This window comes from Mesoplodon bidens (genome assembly GCF_964165515.1).
Source record: "Mesoplodon bidens genome assembly, chromosome: 20".
Taxonomy (NCBI): Eukaryota; Metazoa; Chordata; class Mammalia; order Artiodactyla; family Ziphiidae; genus Mesoplodon; species Mesoplodon bidens.
In genome coordinates this window covers 31940843-31956977 of record NC_138181.1, presented here as the reverse complement: position 1 = coordinate 31956977, position 16135 = coordinate 31940843, and the positions used below count along the sequence as shown (strand labels likewise).

At 41.1% G+C, this 16135-nt stretch overlaps 1 protein-coding gene across 1 annotated transcript in view; it reads left to right on the top strand.

Annotated features, from left to right (window-relative positions):
* CSMD1 (CUB and Sushi multiple domains 1) overlaps positions 1 to 16135 on the top strand; it is a gene marked incomplete at its 3' end in the record, with an annotated part of 1732394 nt that overhangs the window by 1648299 nt on the left and 67960 nt on the right. Inside the window, exon 50 of the mRNA XM_081220901.1 lies at positions 7372 to 7557. Coding sequence (XP_081077027.1) covers positions 7372 to 7557 — 186 coding nt within the window. The remainder of the gene's footprint in view (positions 1 to 7371; positions 7558 to 16135) is intronic.

The following is a 16135-nucleotide window of genomic DNA, read 5'->3' as shown; positions in this document are numbered from 1 at the left end:
CAAAGCAAAGCTTCCTATTTGAGGGAATATGTATCTTTATTTATCAAGGACAGCATTTCTCTGTGTCTGGTGTGCTGGCTTCTTAGGCTGCTTTGTATTTTTCTCTTTACTTTCCATCTTAACGAACTGTTACTGTTATTCTTGGTTGTTGTTATTAGTGGCTGCTTTAAAATGGGCTCCCACAGGCATAGCAGGCCTTCTCTTGCACTTGCAGATCTGCCAGAGTCTCATGTAAATGGGGACAGAATTCTCAGCCAGTGCAGGGTGAGCGGGAAGAAAACCATCCACAACACATCCGTCTTTCCTCAGGCGTTTCCATACCCAGCACAATACCTCCCTGTCAGGGAAAGTGCTTGATGATAAAAACCAAATGCATTCTGACTGGAAGGCTTAGCAGCCTTCCAGGGAGCATTTAGGATGGTCTGAACCCTTCATCCTCTGAGACCATACAGCTCGTTAGAGAAGCAGCCTCAAACCCCATCCCAGATCTGTGGATTCAGAATACGCATGTTATCAACATCCCTGGGATTCATATGTACTTTAAAGTGTAAGAAACACTGGTACAAATGCTCTTGCTAGAGGTTTGGGATTTACTGCACGGTAAATCCACAACCATATATTTCATGTTTAATTTTAGTACTTTTATTTGTCAGTTAACCCATTTGACAGCAGTTAGTACCAAAAAAGTGCATATTTCTGGAAAACAAAGCTGTAATTTTCTGTTTCAAGAAAGTCGATAGTGAAATGTTAACATCACAAAATATGTGTATATGTTGAACATCCACCCAAGAAGAGGCGTCTTGGTGATAATCTGATGCCATGGACACCAGAAGGCACTGTTGAAGCCCTGTTGATATTTTTTTCAAAGTTACTAGTAATTTTAGGAAGGCTGTGCCCAAGGTAATACTTACACAGACAGCTGCAGAAACTGCATTCCCATATCTCTGGGAAGGAGGACTTTACTTCAGATAAATACTTGCTAAGTTTAATAAGACACACGGAATGAAACCAATCTGCTACCTTGGGCTTAAATAGGCACAGATGAGGGAGGGCATTTGTTGGAAAGACACCAAAAAACTAAGGTGAGGAAGTGAGGGTGAGCCAGCCAGGGGGAGTGGATACTTAGGGTCAGCTGGCCACACACAGCTCAGTTTTGGGGGGAGTGGAGAATTATGGGGACTCAGAAGGAGATTTTGGTTGGCCTTGAAAGCCAGAAACAGTAGTTTAAGTTTAATGTTATAGGAAATAGGAAACTACTGTATAGTTTTAAAATGAGCATAAAGTTATGAAAACATTAATGAAGGCTAATCTGGCAGGTATAAAATTGAAAGTAGACAATTATAATGGTCTAGGAATCTATTGAAATGCAATAGAAGATTCTATCTAAATTCAGCAGACATGGGTTTGAGACCTCAGTCTTTGACTTAGTGAGTGTTAGAGTTGGGACAAATCATAAAAAAAATCTAGCATCTGTATCTTTATCAGTAAGAAAATAGAATAAGGTCTCTTATTTAATAGGCTTGTGGTGAATAATGAATGAAAAAGCATGGTGTGAAAATGATATATAAACTGTAAATCCTATGTAAAGTAAGATGTAGATATTGTTTCATACATGATTGTATATACATATGTACATCTGCTCACACGTACATACATAGATATATGTACATATACAATACAAACCCACATCATTTATGGATCTTTTAAATCAGTATTTTATAAAATATTTTCATGTACCTAATTTTGAATTGAATTATTATACTGTTATTAAACATACACAAACATATTATGCTTATACGTTTGTATTTGAAAATTAAATGCATATAAAACCTATAAAATTCAAGTTAGAAAATAATTTAACCAGTTGGATGATAATTTTTTTTTAAGTTACTTATTTATTTTTGGCTGCATTGAGTCTTTGTTGCTGCACGCGGGCTTTCTCTAGTTGCGGCAAGCAGGGGCTACTCTTCGTTGCAGTGCGTGGGCTTCTTATTGCAGTGGCTTCTCTTGTTGCAGAGCACAGGCTCTAGGGCGCACAGGCTTCAGCAGTTGCAGCACGTGGGCTCAGTAGTTGTGGCTCACGGGCTCTAGAGCGCAGGCTCAGTAGTTGTGGTGCACAGGCTTCGTTGCTCCACAGCATGTGGGATCTTCCCCGACCAGGACTGAAACCCGTGTCCCCTGCATTGGCAGGCAGATTCTTAACCACTGAGCCACCAGGAAAGCCTGATAATGTTTTTCTTAAACTCAATTATTACTTGAAAAGTGATATGTTACTAATGGATACTACTCTGTAGTGTTTGTGTGTATGTACATATATCCATATACATACATATATATGTATATGTATATATGTACATACATATATAAAGAATCAACCTTTTTATCGTTTTCACCATATGAACAACTATATAGCTTATATTTTTATTACCTGCTGTAAAGTCATTTGGCTTTCACTAGAAGCAGGCCCATGATTTCTATATTATCTGCCTCTGGTATTTTTCTCCTTAGATAATAACAAATTACTTGGCTCCAACATGATTATAAATACAAGAGCAAATACAGGCCCTGATATATAGTAGAACCCAATTATAAATAGTAATCTAGACAATCTAGAATATTCTCATGATTTTTGACTATATGTGCACATACATATATAAAGGCACACATATATACATATAAGTCTTAATCAGAAACTCTCATATGCTTGCACTGTATACTTAGGACCCCTCAGCAATTCACAGGTCACCATTTGGGAAACTGGCTTTTTCCTTCCATGCACCTGAGGCAGAGTGTGAGAGAGGGTTGCCGTTTTTTCTTGCAGCTCAGATCCCATTCTGCACCTCTCACCACATCCTCTTCTTTACCATGCATTTCATCTGCTCTCCATCCCTCCAGCTCCAGGGCTGATCAGCGGTCCTTCATATGTGGCGATGCTCCTGTCATATTTGATGTTCAGCTATGTCTTTTTTTTTTTTTTTTTTTTTTTGTGGTACGCGGGCCTCTCACTGTTGTGGCCTCTCCCGTTGCGGAGCACAGGCTCCGGACACGCAGGCTCAGTGGCCATGGCTCACGGACCCAGCCGCTCCGCGGCATGTGGGATCTTCCTGGACTGGGGCACAAACCCGTGTCCCCTGCATCGGCAGGCAGACTCTCAACCACTGCGCCACCAGGGAAGCCCGGCTATGTCTTTTTGATTATGATCTGGGTACCTATTGGATTACCTCCTGGATGCCCCATTTCAGACCTTATTACCTACCATGCCTCTTACCTTAACCAGGCCACAGGAAACCCTGCTTCAGGACACTCATTCTCTTCCCTGTTTTATACTATTATGGGTGGCCTTCCTCTGGGTTTGCCCTAGCCCTCCAAGTGGGGTCCTGATAACAGAAAGATAGACCATTTTGAGGTAGCGGGGATGCGAACTAGGATACTGGTAATGGGAAATGAGAAAAAAGCAGAGAGTGTGAAGTAAACTTTTAAATATTCAGGCAGTGATTGTCAGTCAACCACATGAGAGCAGTAGGAGGAAAGAACCCTCCTACTTCCTGCTGAATCAAAGGATCTCGCTCGACTTACCGAATTACTGGGAGAACGGTTTACTGAGGCAGTCTGTCAGGACAGCTGTGTGAGGGACAGCTACCAACCTAGGATATGCACAAATCTGGCTTGAGGCGTGGGCAGAGCCCAAGTGGAAATTCAGTAGGCAGCTGGTGATAACGTGGATGTCAATATATGAGAATCAGAAGTCTAAGGCCATAGTTCAAGCCCAGGAATCACTGAGCTTTTTGAAGGGGAAACAAAAAAAAGAAAAAGAAAAGCAAAACAAATGGTGAGGTGTTGGAGCCTCTGAGGAGCAGCAGAAAGAAGGAGCCATTGTAAGTTTCAGAGAACAAGTATTTGAAAGAAGTATGAAACAATAAGAGAAGTGTTTTAAACTTGCAGAGACAAGAAAAATTGCTCCCTTTATGGCCTTAAATATGAAAAGAAAAAATCCCACATGGATTTTGTACTATTAAAGGAGGCTGCAACAATGGAAATTGAAGTGTCTCTTCCAATTATTTAAAACCAAAATGACAACTCTCTCATGAGATAGGTAATAGAAATAAACCAGCTTCCTTCTGATTTACATTTTGCTCTCTTTTAACAAATATATTAAAAGGAGTTGTTCCTTGCAATTCATATCTTTATTTACAAAAGAAATAAGTAAAAATTGTGTGTATAGATGCATGCATATAAAGTTAATATTTTGTCATTTACTGAGTGCCTACATGGTGTCAATACAGTGCTAATGGTTTTGTACACATTATTTCATGCAGTCGTCACAATTACCTTTGGGGTGAGTATTACTAACCTGAGAGCAGTGAAACAAGTCATTAAGTGACTCAAGTCATGGAGCTGGCGAATGCCAGAGGCTAGAGCTGATGCAGATGTCTGACTTTAAAACCTGTGGTCTCAAACAGAAGGTAAATTTCATGATATGAGTATGTGATCGTTGGTCTGGGTTACCAGACAATATAAAGCTATGTTAGTACAATAAAAAACAAAACAAACAAAAACACAAGAAATTTTACTCCCTTCAGCTATGCCAAAAGTAAGAAAATTCTCCAGGTTTTGAAAGTTGTATACATTTAGCTAACTGACGTTAAAAAATTATCTAAGGACTATCTGCCATGTAATAGTTATCATGCAGAATTTCTGGAATGAATGAATAGATGAATGAATACTGGATTTTAGCAGAAAACTGCCTTCAACCCATAAGCCTAAATTTATAAGTCTATGAGAATTGTTCCATCTGTTCTTCATTGAACCAGAAGTGTAAGAATTCCATTTTTGATAGAGTGCCAACCTCTGTTTTGAGCTCTGCCACATAGCCTGATGTTAGGACACTCTAGGGTCTAAAACCTACAGCTCGAGGCCAAAAACGATTCCCAGTTGTTGATCAGACAACATGGAAGTAGGACCTTCTTAAGTCCTGGGAATCAGGGTTCACTTGTGCAATAAGCTTCCAGATTTAACAGAAGTAGTTATAAAGCTGTTCTGTTTTGGCCTCCTGGGTCTGAATCCTTGCAAGGTAGGGTTTCCTGTGTGCCTGTAGAATGAATGTCATCTTTCCCATTTAACCTGCCAGAGAAATGTCATTTCATTCGGTGTTCTCCCCAGATGAGAATTGTAAGGAAGCAGGACTCTGGGCACGCTTCAGTGAGTGGCAGAGAAATTAAGGTTTGCGAGAATGAACAAATGATTATTAGAGCGAAATCTCAGAGAAAATGGTGAGGAGACAAGACATTGGCAGGCAATACTCTGAGAACTTGATCGTAAAGGACCTTTACTACATTCAGTAATTTAAGCTGAACATTTTGCAAAATACTTAGCAGCCTTCACACTGATACATTGCCTTGGCAAAGCAGCGGCTTTGGAAAGCCAAAGGTTATAATTCAATTATTTTCAATACTTTGTCCAAAATGGTGTCCATATGTCTATGTTTTTTTGTTTTCCATTTGAAAATTTTTATTATGCTTCACACACACACACACATACACACACTTATGTATATTTCAGATGGTTGAAATAGCTGATTATAAATTTAAGCACAAGAGAAATTTTAGAGCTTGGCTTTTCCCAGAAGTTTGATTTTTATCAGCACTACATTTTTCTTTTACTCCTCTGATAATTTCCCATTGCATTCATTGAAGATTTTGATAAAGAAAAAATAACAAAGACAATAACCAAAAAACTGACACTGAACCACAGGTGGCCTGGGCTCCTGTAGAGCAGAAGGTGGTCTCACTTGGAGATCAGGTCTGTTCTCTGGCCCTAGGTGTTACTTTTTCTTGTTGTTTTTTATAAATTTATTTACTTATCTATTTTTGGCTGCATTGGGTCTTCTTTGCTGCACTCGGGCTTTCTCTAGTTGCGGCGAGTGGGGGCTACTCTTTGTTGCAGTGTGCCCGCTTCTCATGGTGGCTTCTCTTGTGGCGGAGCACGGGCTCTAGGTGCACAGGCTCAGTAGTTGTGGTTCACGGGCTCTAGAGCATGGGCTCAGTAGTTGTGGAGCATGGGCTTAGTTGCTCCATGGCATGTGGGATCTTCCTGGACCAGAGCTCAAACCCATGTCCCCTGCATTGGCAGGAGGATTCTTAACCACTGCACCACCAGGGAAGTCCCCAGCCCTAGGTTTTAAACAAAGTCGCTGTGCTAACCCAGGCAAGTCATTTTATCTTTCTCTTCCTTACCTGTAAATTGTATTTTTATGTAAACTCTTTCAACCAGTCCTTCCAGCTCTATCATACTGTGTGTATATTCTCATTGTAATCTGTGGGAAAATCTTTAAATAATCTGAATTTAAAACCCATGATGATTTAAAATCCATAATATCTTAGGCTTTAATTAAGTAAAAGAAGATCCTTAATTTAGTGATTGCAGAGCTTCCCTTTGACAAGAGCACCTGAATTGGGTGTGTTGTTGGGAATTCCTTCTTATCCCCTTGCATTACTCTGTGTTCCTTACTGTAACTTATTTAACTTGAGTATTGTTCTTGTTTGTTTGTTTATCTCATAGCAGAGAAGCCTGGATCAGAGCTAGTAAATTTCAGAAGGAAGTGCTCATATTGACCTCTCCCTCCATCTTACTAGTTTTTAAAATTTCTTTTTCATTCATACCCCTTTCTTGCCTGACCTTTCACGTAAAAGCTAGCCTGCGTATCTCTGTAGGACTGAGCCTTCTGTTCTAAGATCTCCCCTTAATTCCTTAGTTCTGCAGACCTGTTTTCTGACAGATAGTTTATAACTAATACATTTTATGACAATGGATGCTTTGATGCTCTTAGCTAAGGTAATATTTACCGTTTAACAGAATTTCCTGGTGCTTTAAGGAAAATGAGTCTTTGGCGAGTTGGTGGGCGGGAAGACTTAAGCTGGGGGAGGTTTTTGAGACCTGAGGTGGGCGATTCTTTACTCTGATTCCTATGAAGTCTCGAAACCAAGGGATCAATATGGTGATATATTTGTGATGGTAAAGATATTATTCTATGCTTTCTTTCTAGTATTAAATAAAGTAGAATGCATCACACTGTTCTCTTGACCACGGCCATATGATAAGGCGTGTCCATGTGATTAAACTGCGTGAGAGCCGTCAGACATACCTTCTGGAATAATAAATTTAAACATACTGTATTCTGACCCATTTTCCATTGTTTCCCATTCACTCTTAAGACCCTTACAACTTTGGAAATGTGCATACTTATGACACATGTGAGAAATGCAAATATCTAACAGGTTTTATACATCTTTGAGATGAAAAATAGAAAACGAAAAGAAGAAAATTTCATAACGTCTATCAGAATAACCCTGTGCTTGCTTCATTTCTTTCCAGCTGTGTCCTGTGGAATCCCAGAGTCCCCAGGAAACGGTTCATTCACGGGGAATGAGTTCACGTTGGATAGTAAAGTGACCTATGAGTGTAACGAGGGCTTTAAGCTGGATGCCGGTCAACAGGCTACAGCTGTGTGTCAAGAAGATGGATTGTGGAGCAACAGGGGGAAGCCCCCAACCTGTAACGGTAAGTGTTCTAATGCTCATGCCTGTCTTTGCAGATGTAAAGAGGAACGGAATGCGCTGGTGAGAACTCTAGGCTCCAAAGTGTGAGATCCTCTCCCACAGCGTGTGAGGGCTCATCTCTGGCAGTGTGGTCATGTTAACGCCAGTTTATTCCATATCAGCCACTCTGACCATTTACCATAAGCTCTGCAGTCTTGAAGGTGAGTCATATGGAATCATGTTAGTTCCGTCAGCACCTAGACCATGAAATTTACACAGCAAATCCTGACTGTGCTGCCATTTTCTATTTGGAGGGATGCAATCAAGAGGTTATTGAGACATTAAGCACTCCACACAAAGCATTAAAACGTAATTCAACACGAGCTTCCTCTGCATCTCCCATCTCACTGTAAGTTCCGTGAGGTTCAAGGCAATGCCCAGTCTATTTTTTTATCATCCTTTCTGCATAACACACTGATGCTCAATAAATATATCACTGATTTGTGAAGTGGGGTAAGTTTTCTGGAACGCTATTTACAGTATGTAATAATATTCTTAAAAGGGTCAAAAGTTTGGGTTCATTCTCAAACTCGTCTTAAAAAATAATAAGTCCATAACACAAAGCCAAAAAGAACAAAAGTTGACACACACAGACACACAGACACACACACACGTATATGCCCACACACACAATTTATACCAAGAGTTTCATTGCTGCTCTACAAAACTGCCTCAAATTGGAAATAATCTAACTACCTAGTTTCTAAAAATTGAAAACTACATAGTATTTCTACATATACAATATTTTTGCTCTTAAGATATTTGCAAAATAGATCTCATGGGCTTCTATTATAATATTAATTTATTGACTTTTTTGTGTATAGTGTTTTGGTCATTAAAATTATTTGAACATTTTAGGTATGAACATATAAATGTTTACACAAAATAATCAACTTTTCTGCATTCTTTTTATTTTCCTTGCCATCATTTTAATCTATTTTTTTCTTTTTTGCAAATAATTATTGCATTCCTGAGAGTCCATAACGCACTGCTGAGACAATACCTACCCCTCAACTCCTGGCAACCACTAATCTTTTTATTGTCTCTATAGTTTTGCCTTTTCCAGACTGTCATATAGTTAGAATCACACAGTAGCCTTTTCAGATTGGCTTCTTTCACTTAGTAATACGCATTTAAGGTTTTGTCATGTCTTTTCATGGCCGGATAGCTCATTTCTTTTTAGCTGAATAATATTCCATTATCAGATGAACCACCGTTTGTATCCATTTACCTGCTGAGTGACATCTTGGTTGCTTCCAAGTTTTGGCAATTATGAATAAAGCTGCTATAGACATCCGTGTATAGGTTTTTGTGGACATAAGTTTTTAAATCCTTTGGGTAAATACCAAGGATCATGATTGCTGGATTATATGATAAGATGAGTATGTTTAGTTTTGTGAGAAACTGCCAAACTGTCTCCCAAAGTGGCTGCACCATCCTGCATCCCCACCAGCAGTGATGAGAGTCCCTGTTGTTCCACAGCCTCACCAGCATTTGCTGTTGTCAGTGCTCTGGATTTTGGCGCTTCTAATAGGTATATAGTGGTATCTCCTTGTTTTAGTTTGCATTTCCCTAGTGACATTTGATGTGGAGCATCTTTTTATATGCTACTTGCTATCTGGAGCCTGGTCTCCAGAATTCCAAAGCAGGTGGTTTACATCGGCCAATAAGTGGATTGGCGTCATAGAAATTCAACACAAGGGTTAACTACATGACAATTATGAGAAAAAAGAAGCACAGCATAGCTTTTTAAGTCCTGATTTGAGGGTAGAGAAAGAGAGAAGCAGAGTTCAGAGAGCGGGAAGCAGACAATGTGTCTTGGATTCCACCAGTAAAGTGTGTGAGGTCTCTCCTCTGGGCACAGGGCAACCAGGGAGTTGCTCTTAGCGGGAGGCCTGCACATGCCCTAACTCATCCCTGCTCTGCCAGGACATCCGCCTGGCCGTCTGTACGGGGCCTTAGACAGATGGCCTGATGTAAACACTGTGGGGAGAGGTGACAGACACAGAGGAAGTAACGAGTGTGCCTGGACTGGGGTCAGTCTTTATGGAGGAGATGGCGCTGCCACAGAGACGGAGCTTGGCCTGGTGGGATGAAAGCGATAATCAGACCCACCTTTCTGAACGGTAACTCCAAACATTTGTCTGTGTTACATCATTCAGTGGTAATAGTCGTCCTCTGGAGAAGATATTGTCTTCTTCATCTTATTGACTTAATACAAAGTAACTGAGATACACAAAATTCACAATTTGCAACCAAATGCATTTGATTGGTCATGTCATAAAAGCATCTGGAGAAGCGTTTGGTTACAGTCGAAGCGCCCTGTTGGAGGTCCTCTGCTGCCACCGGTAAAGCTGTGCGGTGATCGTTTGGCTCGGTGCTAATGCTTTGGGCGTCATGAAAGCACAGTGGTTGTCGCGTTGCCAGGACCTGCCTAGGGATGCCCTGCACGGTGGTGGAGTGTGAGCCAAGGCTGTGCATCCCACTAGCCCACAAGGAGGTAGTTTAAGTATTAAATAGATTTCACGCTAAGTGGGCTTAGTGTAAGGAGAGGATATATGAGAGTCCCCACAGTTCTGAGAAATGCCCAGGGACTGGGGCAGAAGAGGACACGGAAGAGAGGACGGGAGCAGAAGCCAGGCTGTGCGTCTGAGGAAGCTCTGGGCTACCCACATGGGGGGTGGGGGGGATGGAGCTCAGGACAGCAGTCTGGACACTCCCTCAGCCCCTCCTCACTGTCTCTCCTCCTCCCGTCCCACATTCATTACATCGAGTCCCATCACCTCCACCCACACCCATGAAACGACCCCCATTCATCTCCCTCCACAATCTCCTCTCACAGCAGCCGACTCATCTTTAAGCCTATGAAAATCACAACGTGACACTTCGCTGCCTAAATGCTCCCAAGAGTTCTCATGGTGATTAAGATAAAATTCGCAAACTCTTTCTTTTGAACTCACTTCTCCAAAAGGCAGATATTATGGAGAGTCCACCTGGGAACGTGACCCAGCTTGTGGATGAGTCTGACGAGTAGTGGATGTTGAGGTGCTCACACCACATGAAGTCTTGGATTCGCCCAGCCTTACACAAATCAACTCAGTCAGTCCTTGCGAGGAATGCAGCTTTGGTGTCACATCACTTAGAGGCAAACTGGGAAGAGGTGGGCTACGGTGGCCAGACTCACAGGCAGAGCCGCCAAGTCAGGATTTGGCCCCAGGGAACCCGAGCAGAGAGCCCTGTCCCCAAGCTCTGTGCTGTTCTGCCTCGTGGAGTTGATTTCTCTCATGATTCGTAAGGCTTATATGTTATGAAACTGAGACCAGAGACAGAGAAAAAAAGGTGCGTCTTTAATCTAGCATGTGATTCATTCCAAAAAGTATTCAACAGCTGATGGTAGGGGAGGGAGCCACCTTCTGTTTGAGGATCGTAGCAGAACCAAATGATTTCAAAGACAATGTACATTGATGTCTAAATTTTTCTGGAAGAATCAGGAATGAGAGGCCTTTGGCAGTTCAAAGGCAAATGTTACATCAATTAAGAGAACTACTTCATGTTTCCATAAACCATAATATTATAGCACGTAAGGTGCTATACAGAATTTATACATATATTTGATTTTTTTCTGTTTTAAATGCACATCTAGACCTACAACAGCTTTAAAGTTATAGTGAAAAGAATTAAATAACAAAATTGCTTTTTACATACAAAGGAGGTTCCCAGTCTGAGAAATTTATAGTATGTTCAGTTAAATGATTGTTAAATGGGAAAAAACAACTTGCATTTTAAAACCTTTTTTGATACTGACTGCTACTTGTTCAGTAGGACAGGAAAATATAACATTTATAATAAAATGGGAAATCGACCTTAAATTTTCTGAGTATCATCTCAAACGTTCAAATATTTTCCCCATTGTTTATTAGACTTTATAAAAGGAAGAAATGGACAGTTCATTAAAATTCCCTGGTGTTCAAAGGCTGGAAAAATCCATTTAATTTTTTGAGGGAGAGTTGTTTTTTCCACTTACTTTAAATTAAACAAATTGAGCCGAGTAAGCATAAAACTTTACCTCTGAGTCAAAAAATTTGGTTACTATTAAATTCTGAGATGTATATTTCCCAAAGGCCAATTCCTATGTTTGTATGACAGTTTTATAAGTTTCTTTACCAACTGAATAATATGTAGATCAGTACACTGAACCTCAAGAGATAAGAAACACGTCAGCTTTGATAAGTAGTAAATGTAAATGGTAAATAAACTTAGCTCATTTCACCCTCGGGTTTACTAAAATGAAGGTTGTAATAAATAACTTTCAGTTTGCATACAGTCCACAATCGTACAAATCTCCAAGGCAGATGTGTGAGCCTCATTTCTTTTCATTTTAATTATTTACTGAGACTGGATTTGGATCATTGAAGATATGATTCATACTAGAGCCATAATAAAGCAAGGGAGAGTTATTGGTACGAATGTCCCGCGTCTACTAGTTGGACAAATGATGAGTAGATATGTATCACGTCCTCTGCATTCAGGAGAAAACAAAACCATTAAGATTACCTTCCAACAGCAAACAAAATCAACATTGAAATCCCAATATGTAGAGGCATTTTTCTTTTTCAGTTAAAGCTATTAGAGAAGCAAGTTTGTCATTAATAAGTTATTAAGGACCTACTATGCCCTGGGCTCCATGAGTACTTTTAAGTGATTAAATGCAATGTGTATACATTTCAGGAAAGAAGGAGCAAGTTAAAATAATATGAAATAGCTTTATATAACCTGTAAATAGCCCAATCATAGAACATCTAAGATAACACATAAATTATCTGTCTATTTACACATATGTATGTCTGTACTCATCTACATGCAATATATTTATACATATAATCATATATAATACACATGTACGTGTGCATACATATATAAGTAAATTATACACATACATATTTTTATATGTGCTTGCATATATGTGTGTTTGTATTACAGTATTATGATAATGTTGGGGATATATATTTATCCCCTTAGTCCCTCAAAAAATGGCCTTACAGTACTTATGTTTCTTTATTAACTATTTCTATTTTCATGGTATAGTTCAGGTTGTTCTTTTCATTTAACACCTGGACCAGAGTCATTTAATCATAAATCATATTGTTAAACCACAGTGTTATGAGACCAATTATGCACCAGCATTGTTGAGTTTCTCTCTGTGACAGGCACTGTGCAGAGCGTTTCACTTGGGTCCCATCTTTGAGTCCCTGTAACAAACTCGAAGCACTGTTACTATTGCCATCCCGTAGGTAGGAGCTACTGACCAGAGGCGTGAGTGGCCACCTAGGGCTGCAGGGAGGCCCACGCCAGAGTCAGGCCTTCTGCCGCCGGCCCTGTGGTGCTTGACCACTGTGTCCTGCACGTGCAGCTGCTGTAAAAGGGTCCTTCTTGCCTATACTGTGCATCGAAAAGAGATTTCAGTTAAGATGTTAGCAAAGCTGATGAAGGAAGGCCAGGCCACCCCGATCTAAATGCATAGTCATTGTGCAAACTACAAATGCATTTCTGAAAGTATATATTAAAGCTCAAAAATAAGCGTGAGATGTGAGACACTTACTCTGTCTTCCAAGGCTGTGATCAGCTATGAAAATACAGCCCAGACCAAAGGGTGGTTTAATTCCTCAGCCGGCAAGATGGGTGGGTGACCCAGGGGGAAGTGCCCCTCCGCACCGTCCAGCCCTGTCTGCAGCCTGCTGAGATCTGCCCCTGTGCCCGGGGAACGGAGTGTTCAGCTGGATGCCCACCCACCTCAGGGTCAGGTGTTCATGGATTCCGGGTGCCGCATGACCCCCACAAAGCGGTGAGCGGCTTGGTGAGTGCTGGCCGGGTCCACCTCCTGGCCGTCCAAGGCATCACTTTGCAGGGTGGGCTTGTGCTACTCTGCACAGGGTGAGGACTCGGCCTGCCAGTGGAGGCCGCTTTCTGGGAGCATCAGATGGTGACAAACCTCACTGTCGTATGTTCTATGGGGACAAAGTGTTTTAAGGCTGTAGATCACAATTGTGCAAACTTTTTACGTCTTTTGGGATTGTAGTGCTTCGGGGGAGTTAAGCTATTTAAAGGACCCAGAGTCTGTCATTTCAGATGTGTTTTTGGCCCATTATTTTCAGGGCCAACTATATAATCTTTCCATCTCTTTTATTTTATTTCACTTCCAAAGATTGAACACGAGTTCATCCAGCTTTTTGTATTTTAGTTAGAATTGTGAACTGAGGGCTCCCCTTGGCTCCCTGATAAATATGAGAATGGAAAGTTTGAACAGAACACTTGAAGAATGGTAAATACAGGGTTTGTGATACTGAGGTTCTCTATGGCCCCTAAGCACAGGACTGTATGAGTTATCCCTTTCCACGTTTAATCTCTAACAAATATAAGCTGCTCAAGGGTAGGCGTAACTTTGGTTCATGGGTGGAACTTTATAAATATTTGTAGACTGAAAGAATGAATGAATGAGTGAGACTCTGTAACGTGGTCTGACGTTAGTTAATTTTCTCTCCCTCTTTTCCTTGTTTATTCTTCTTGCCAAGCACCTGACAGCTGCTCAGTGCAGGGCCATGGTCTCTAGGGACAAGAGCTGCATGGAGGCCCCTCTTCTTTAAGACCCCTTGGAAGACCATTTATTATTAGTTTGAACGAAGATGTAATGAACTAAAGCTACTTGCAGTGAATTTAGTTCCGAAAACGCCCCCAAGTCAGAAAGGCAAGATCACTGTGGGATTCCCTCTCTCATTCTCTTTCTACAGACACACAGACACTCGGGTTGGAAGTACTGTTTTCATCCTTTCCAGGGCTTGGTTTAGACCCATTTTGTGTAATTATAAAATCAGCCATATTATGTAATTTTAGAAATAGATTTCTTATGGAACCTAGATTATAGAATTTGCAAGAAAATTCGGAACAATATTTGCCACTTAGTATCACTAAGTGGATGAGGTTACTTCAATATGGGTCTTGTTTTCTTGTTGAAATGAGGTTTCACGACTGGTGTTTAGGCTTCAGTTCGCTATTTCAGTGTCCCGTGGTCTGACTCTGTTAGTGTATATTTATTGTCTGACCACAGAAGCAACATGACAAGGAGCCCAGGGCAGAAAGATATGTCCTATCTCATAAGGGCTTGGAAACTTCACAAGTGGAAAAGGTAGTCATCACAAGAATAAGTAGAAGGGCTTCCCTGGTGGCGCAGTGGTTGAGAGTCCGCCTGCTGATGCAGGGGACACGAGTTCGTGCCCTGGTCCGGGAAGATCCCACATGCCGCGGAGCGGCTGGGCCCGTGAGCCATGGCCGCTGAGCCTGTGCGTCCGGAGCCTGTGCTCCGCAAGGGGAGAGGCCACAACAGTGAGAGGCCCGCGTAACCAAAGAAAAAAAAAAAGAATAAGCAGAAATCTGGCAGTTCCAGGACGCTGAGAATATAAGTGTTATGAGAGTCTAGGTTCAGTCAAGAATCTTGGAGGAGAAGGAACCAGGAGTTCCAAAGTCTCCTGACTTTTTAAGTCTGTGCCTCTGAAATGATGATGTCTCTCAGGTGAGCCTGTAAGTTACACCCTAGAAGTTTACTTCAGAACTCTCTCCTTCTCCCTATTCTTATTCTAGATAACTCACAGCGAATCATGCTAATCATTTGGCTAAGCTCTGAGGTAAAAACATTCATTTAAAAAGAATATTTACCTTTCAGAATTCCAGGATCTCAACCCAGCCTTTGTGGAAGCATTTCCTCACAGGGAATGCTTGTTGAAGTTAGATGGCATGGAACACATTGAAGTCAGCACGGTGCCCTGGGTCTCCCCACTTTATGCTCCTTATTTACTGAAGCCAAAGCAGCTTGTTCTGCTTCGATGCACCAGAACTAAGACTAGCTGTGCCCTTCCCCAGCCAGCGATACAGATGTTAATGACACACTGAAAGCTGCACTAGGTTGTGAATGCAAGTAGTTCTGAGGCTGGCTAGATCATTTTACTCCAATGGCGTCAGATCATAAGTTTATCAATCTAATTAAATGTGCTTGAACTAAACTTGGGAATAAAAAGCACTTACCCACATTGAGTGTGATGGGGGAATATCTGCATTACAAAGAAAAGACAATTGCATCCCTGCATCTTGGGGCTGATTAGAATATCACAGAAGATTTATGAGCAGTAACTGTAATTTATGAGAGAGAGGCCAAAGGGCTTTATTTATGGTGGCAATGCTGTCATTGTCTGAATATCTTACACAAAACAACCGTTAGCCTGTCTGGTTCGCTGCTGACGGGATGACTCTAATAAATCAGGATCACTCACGGTTAACATGAAAAGCCAACCTCTTTCAAGTAAAATGTGAAATATTCTGTGTTGTCTTTGAAACATTCACAAGATAGAGAAGCCGCATCCTTCCTGCACAGAAACTTTATTGTCTGTGCTTTCAGTAGGTCTGATTTGAGGAGGAGTATTTAGGGATTTTTAATACAAAACTGCATTGTCACCCATGTCAGCCCTTAATTCTGTTAACCATGTGACTTGGGG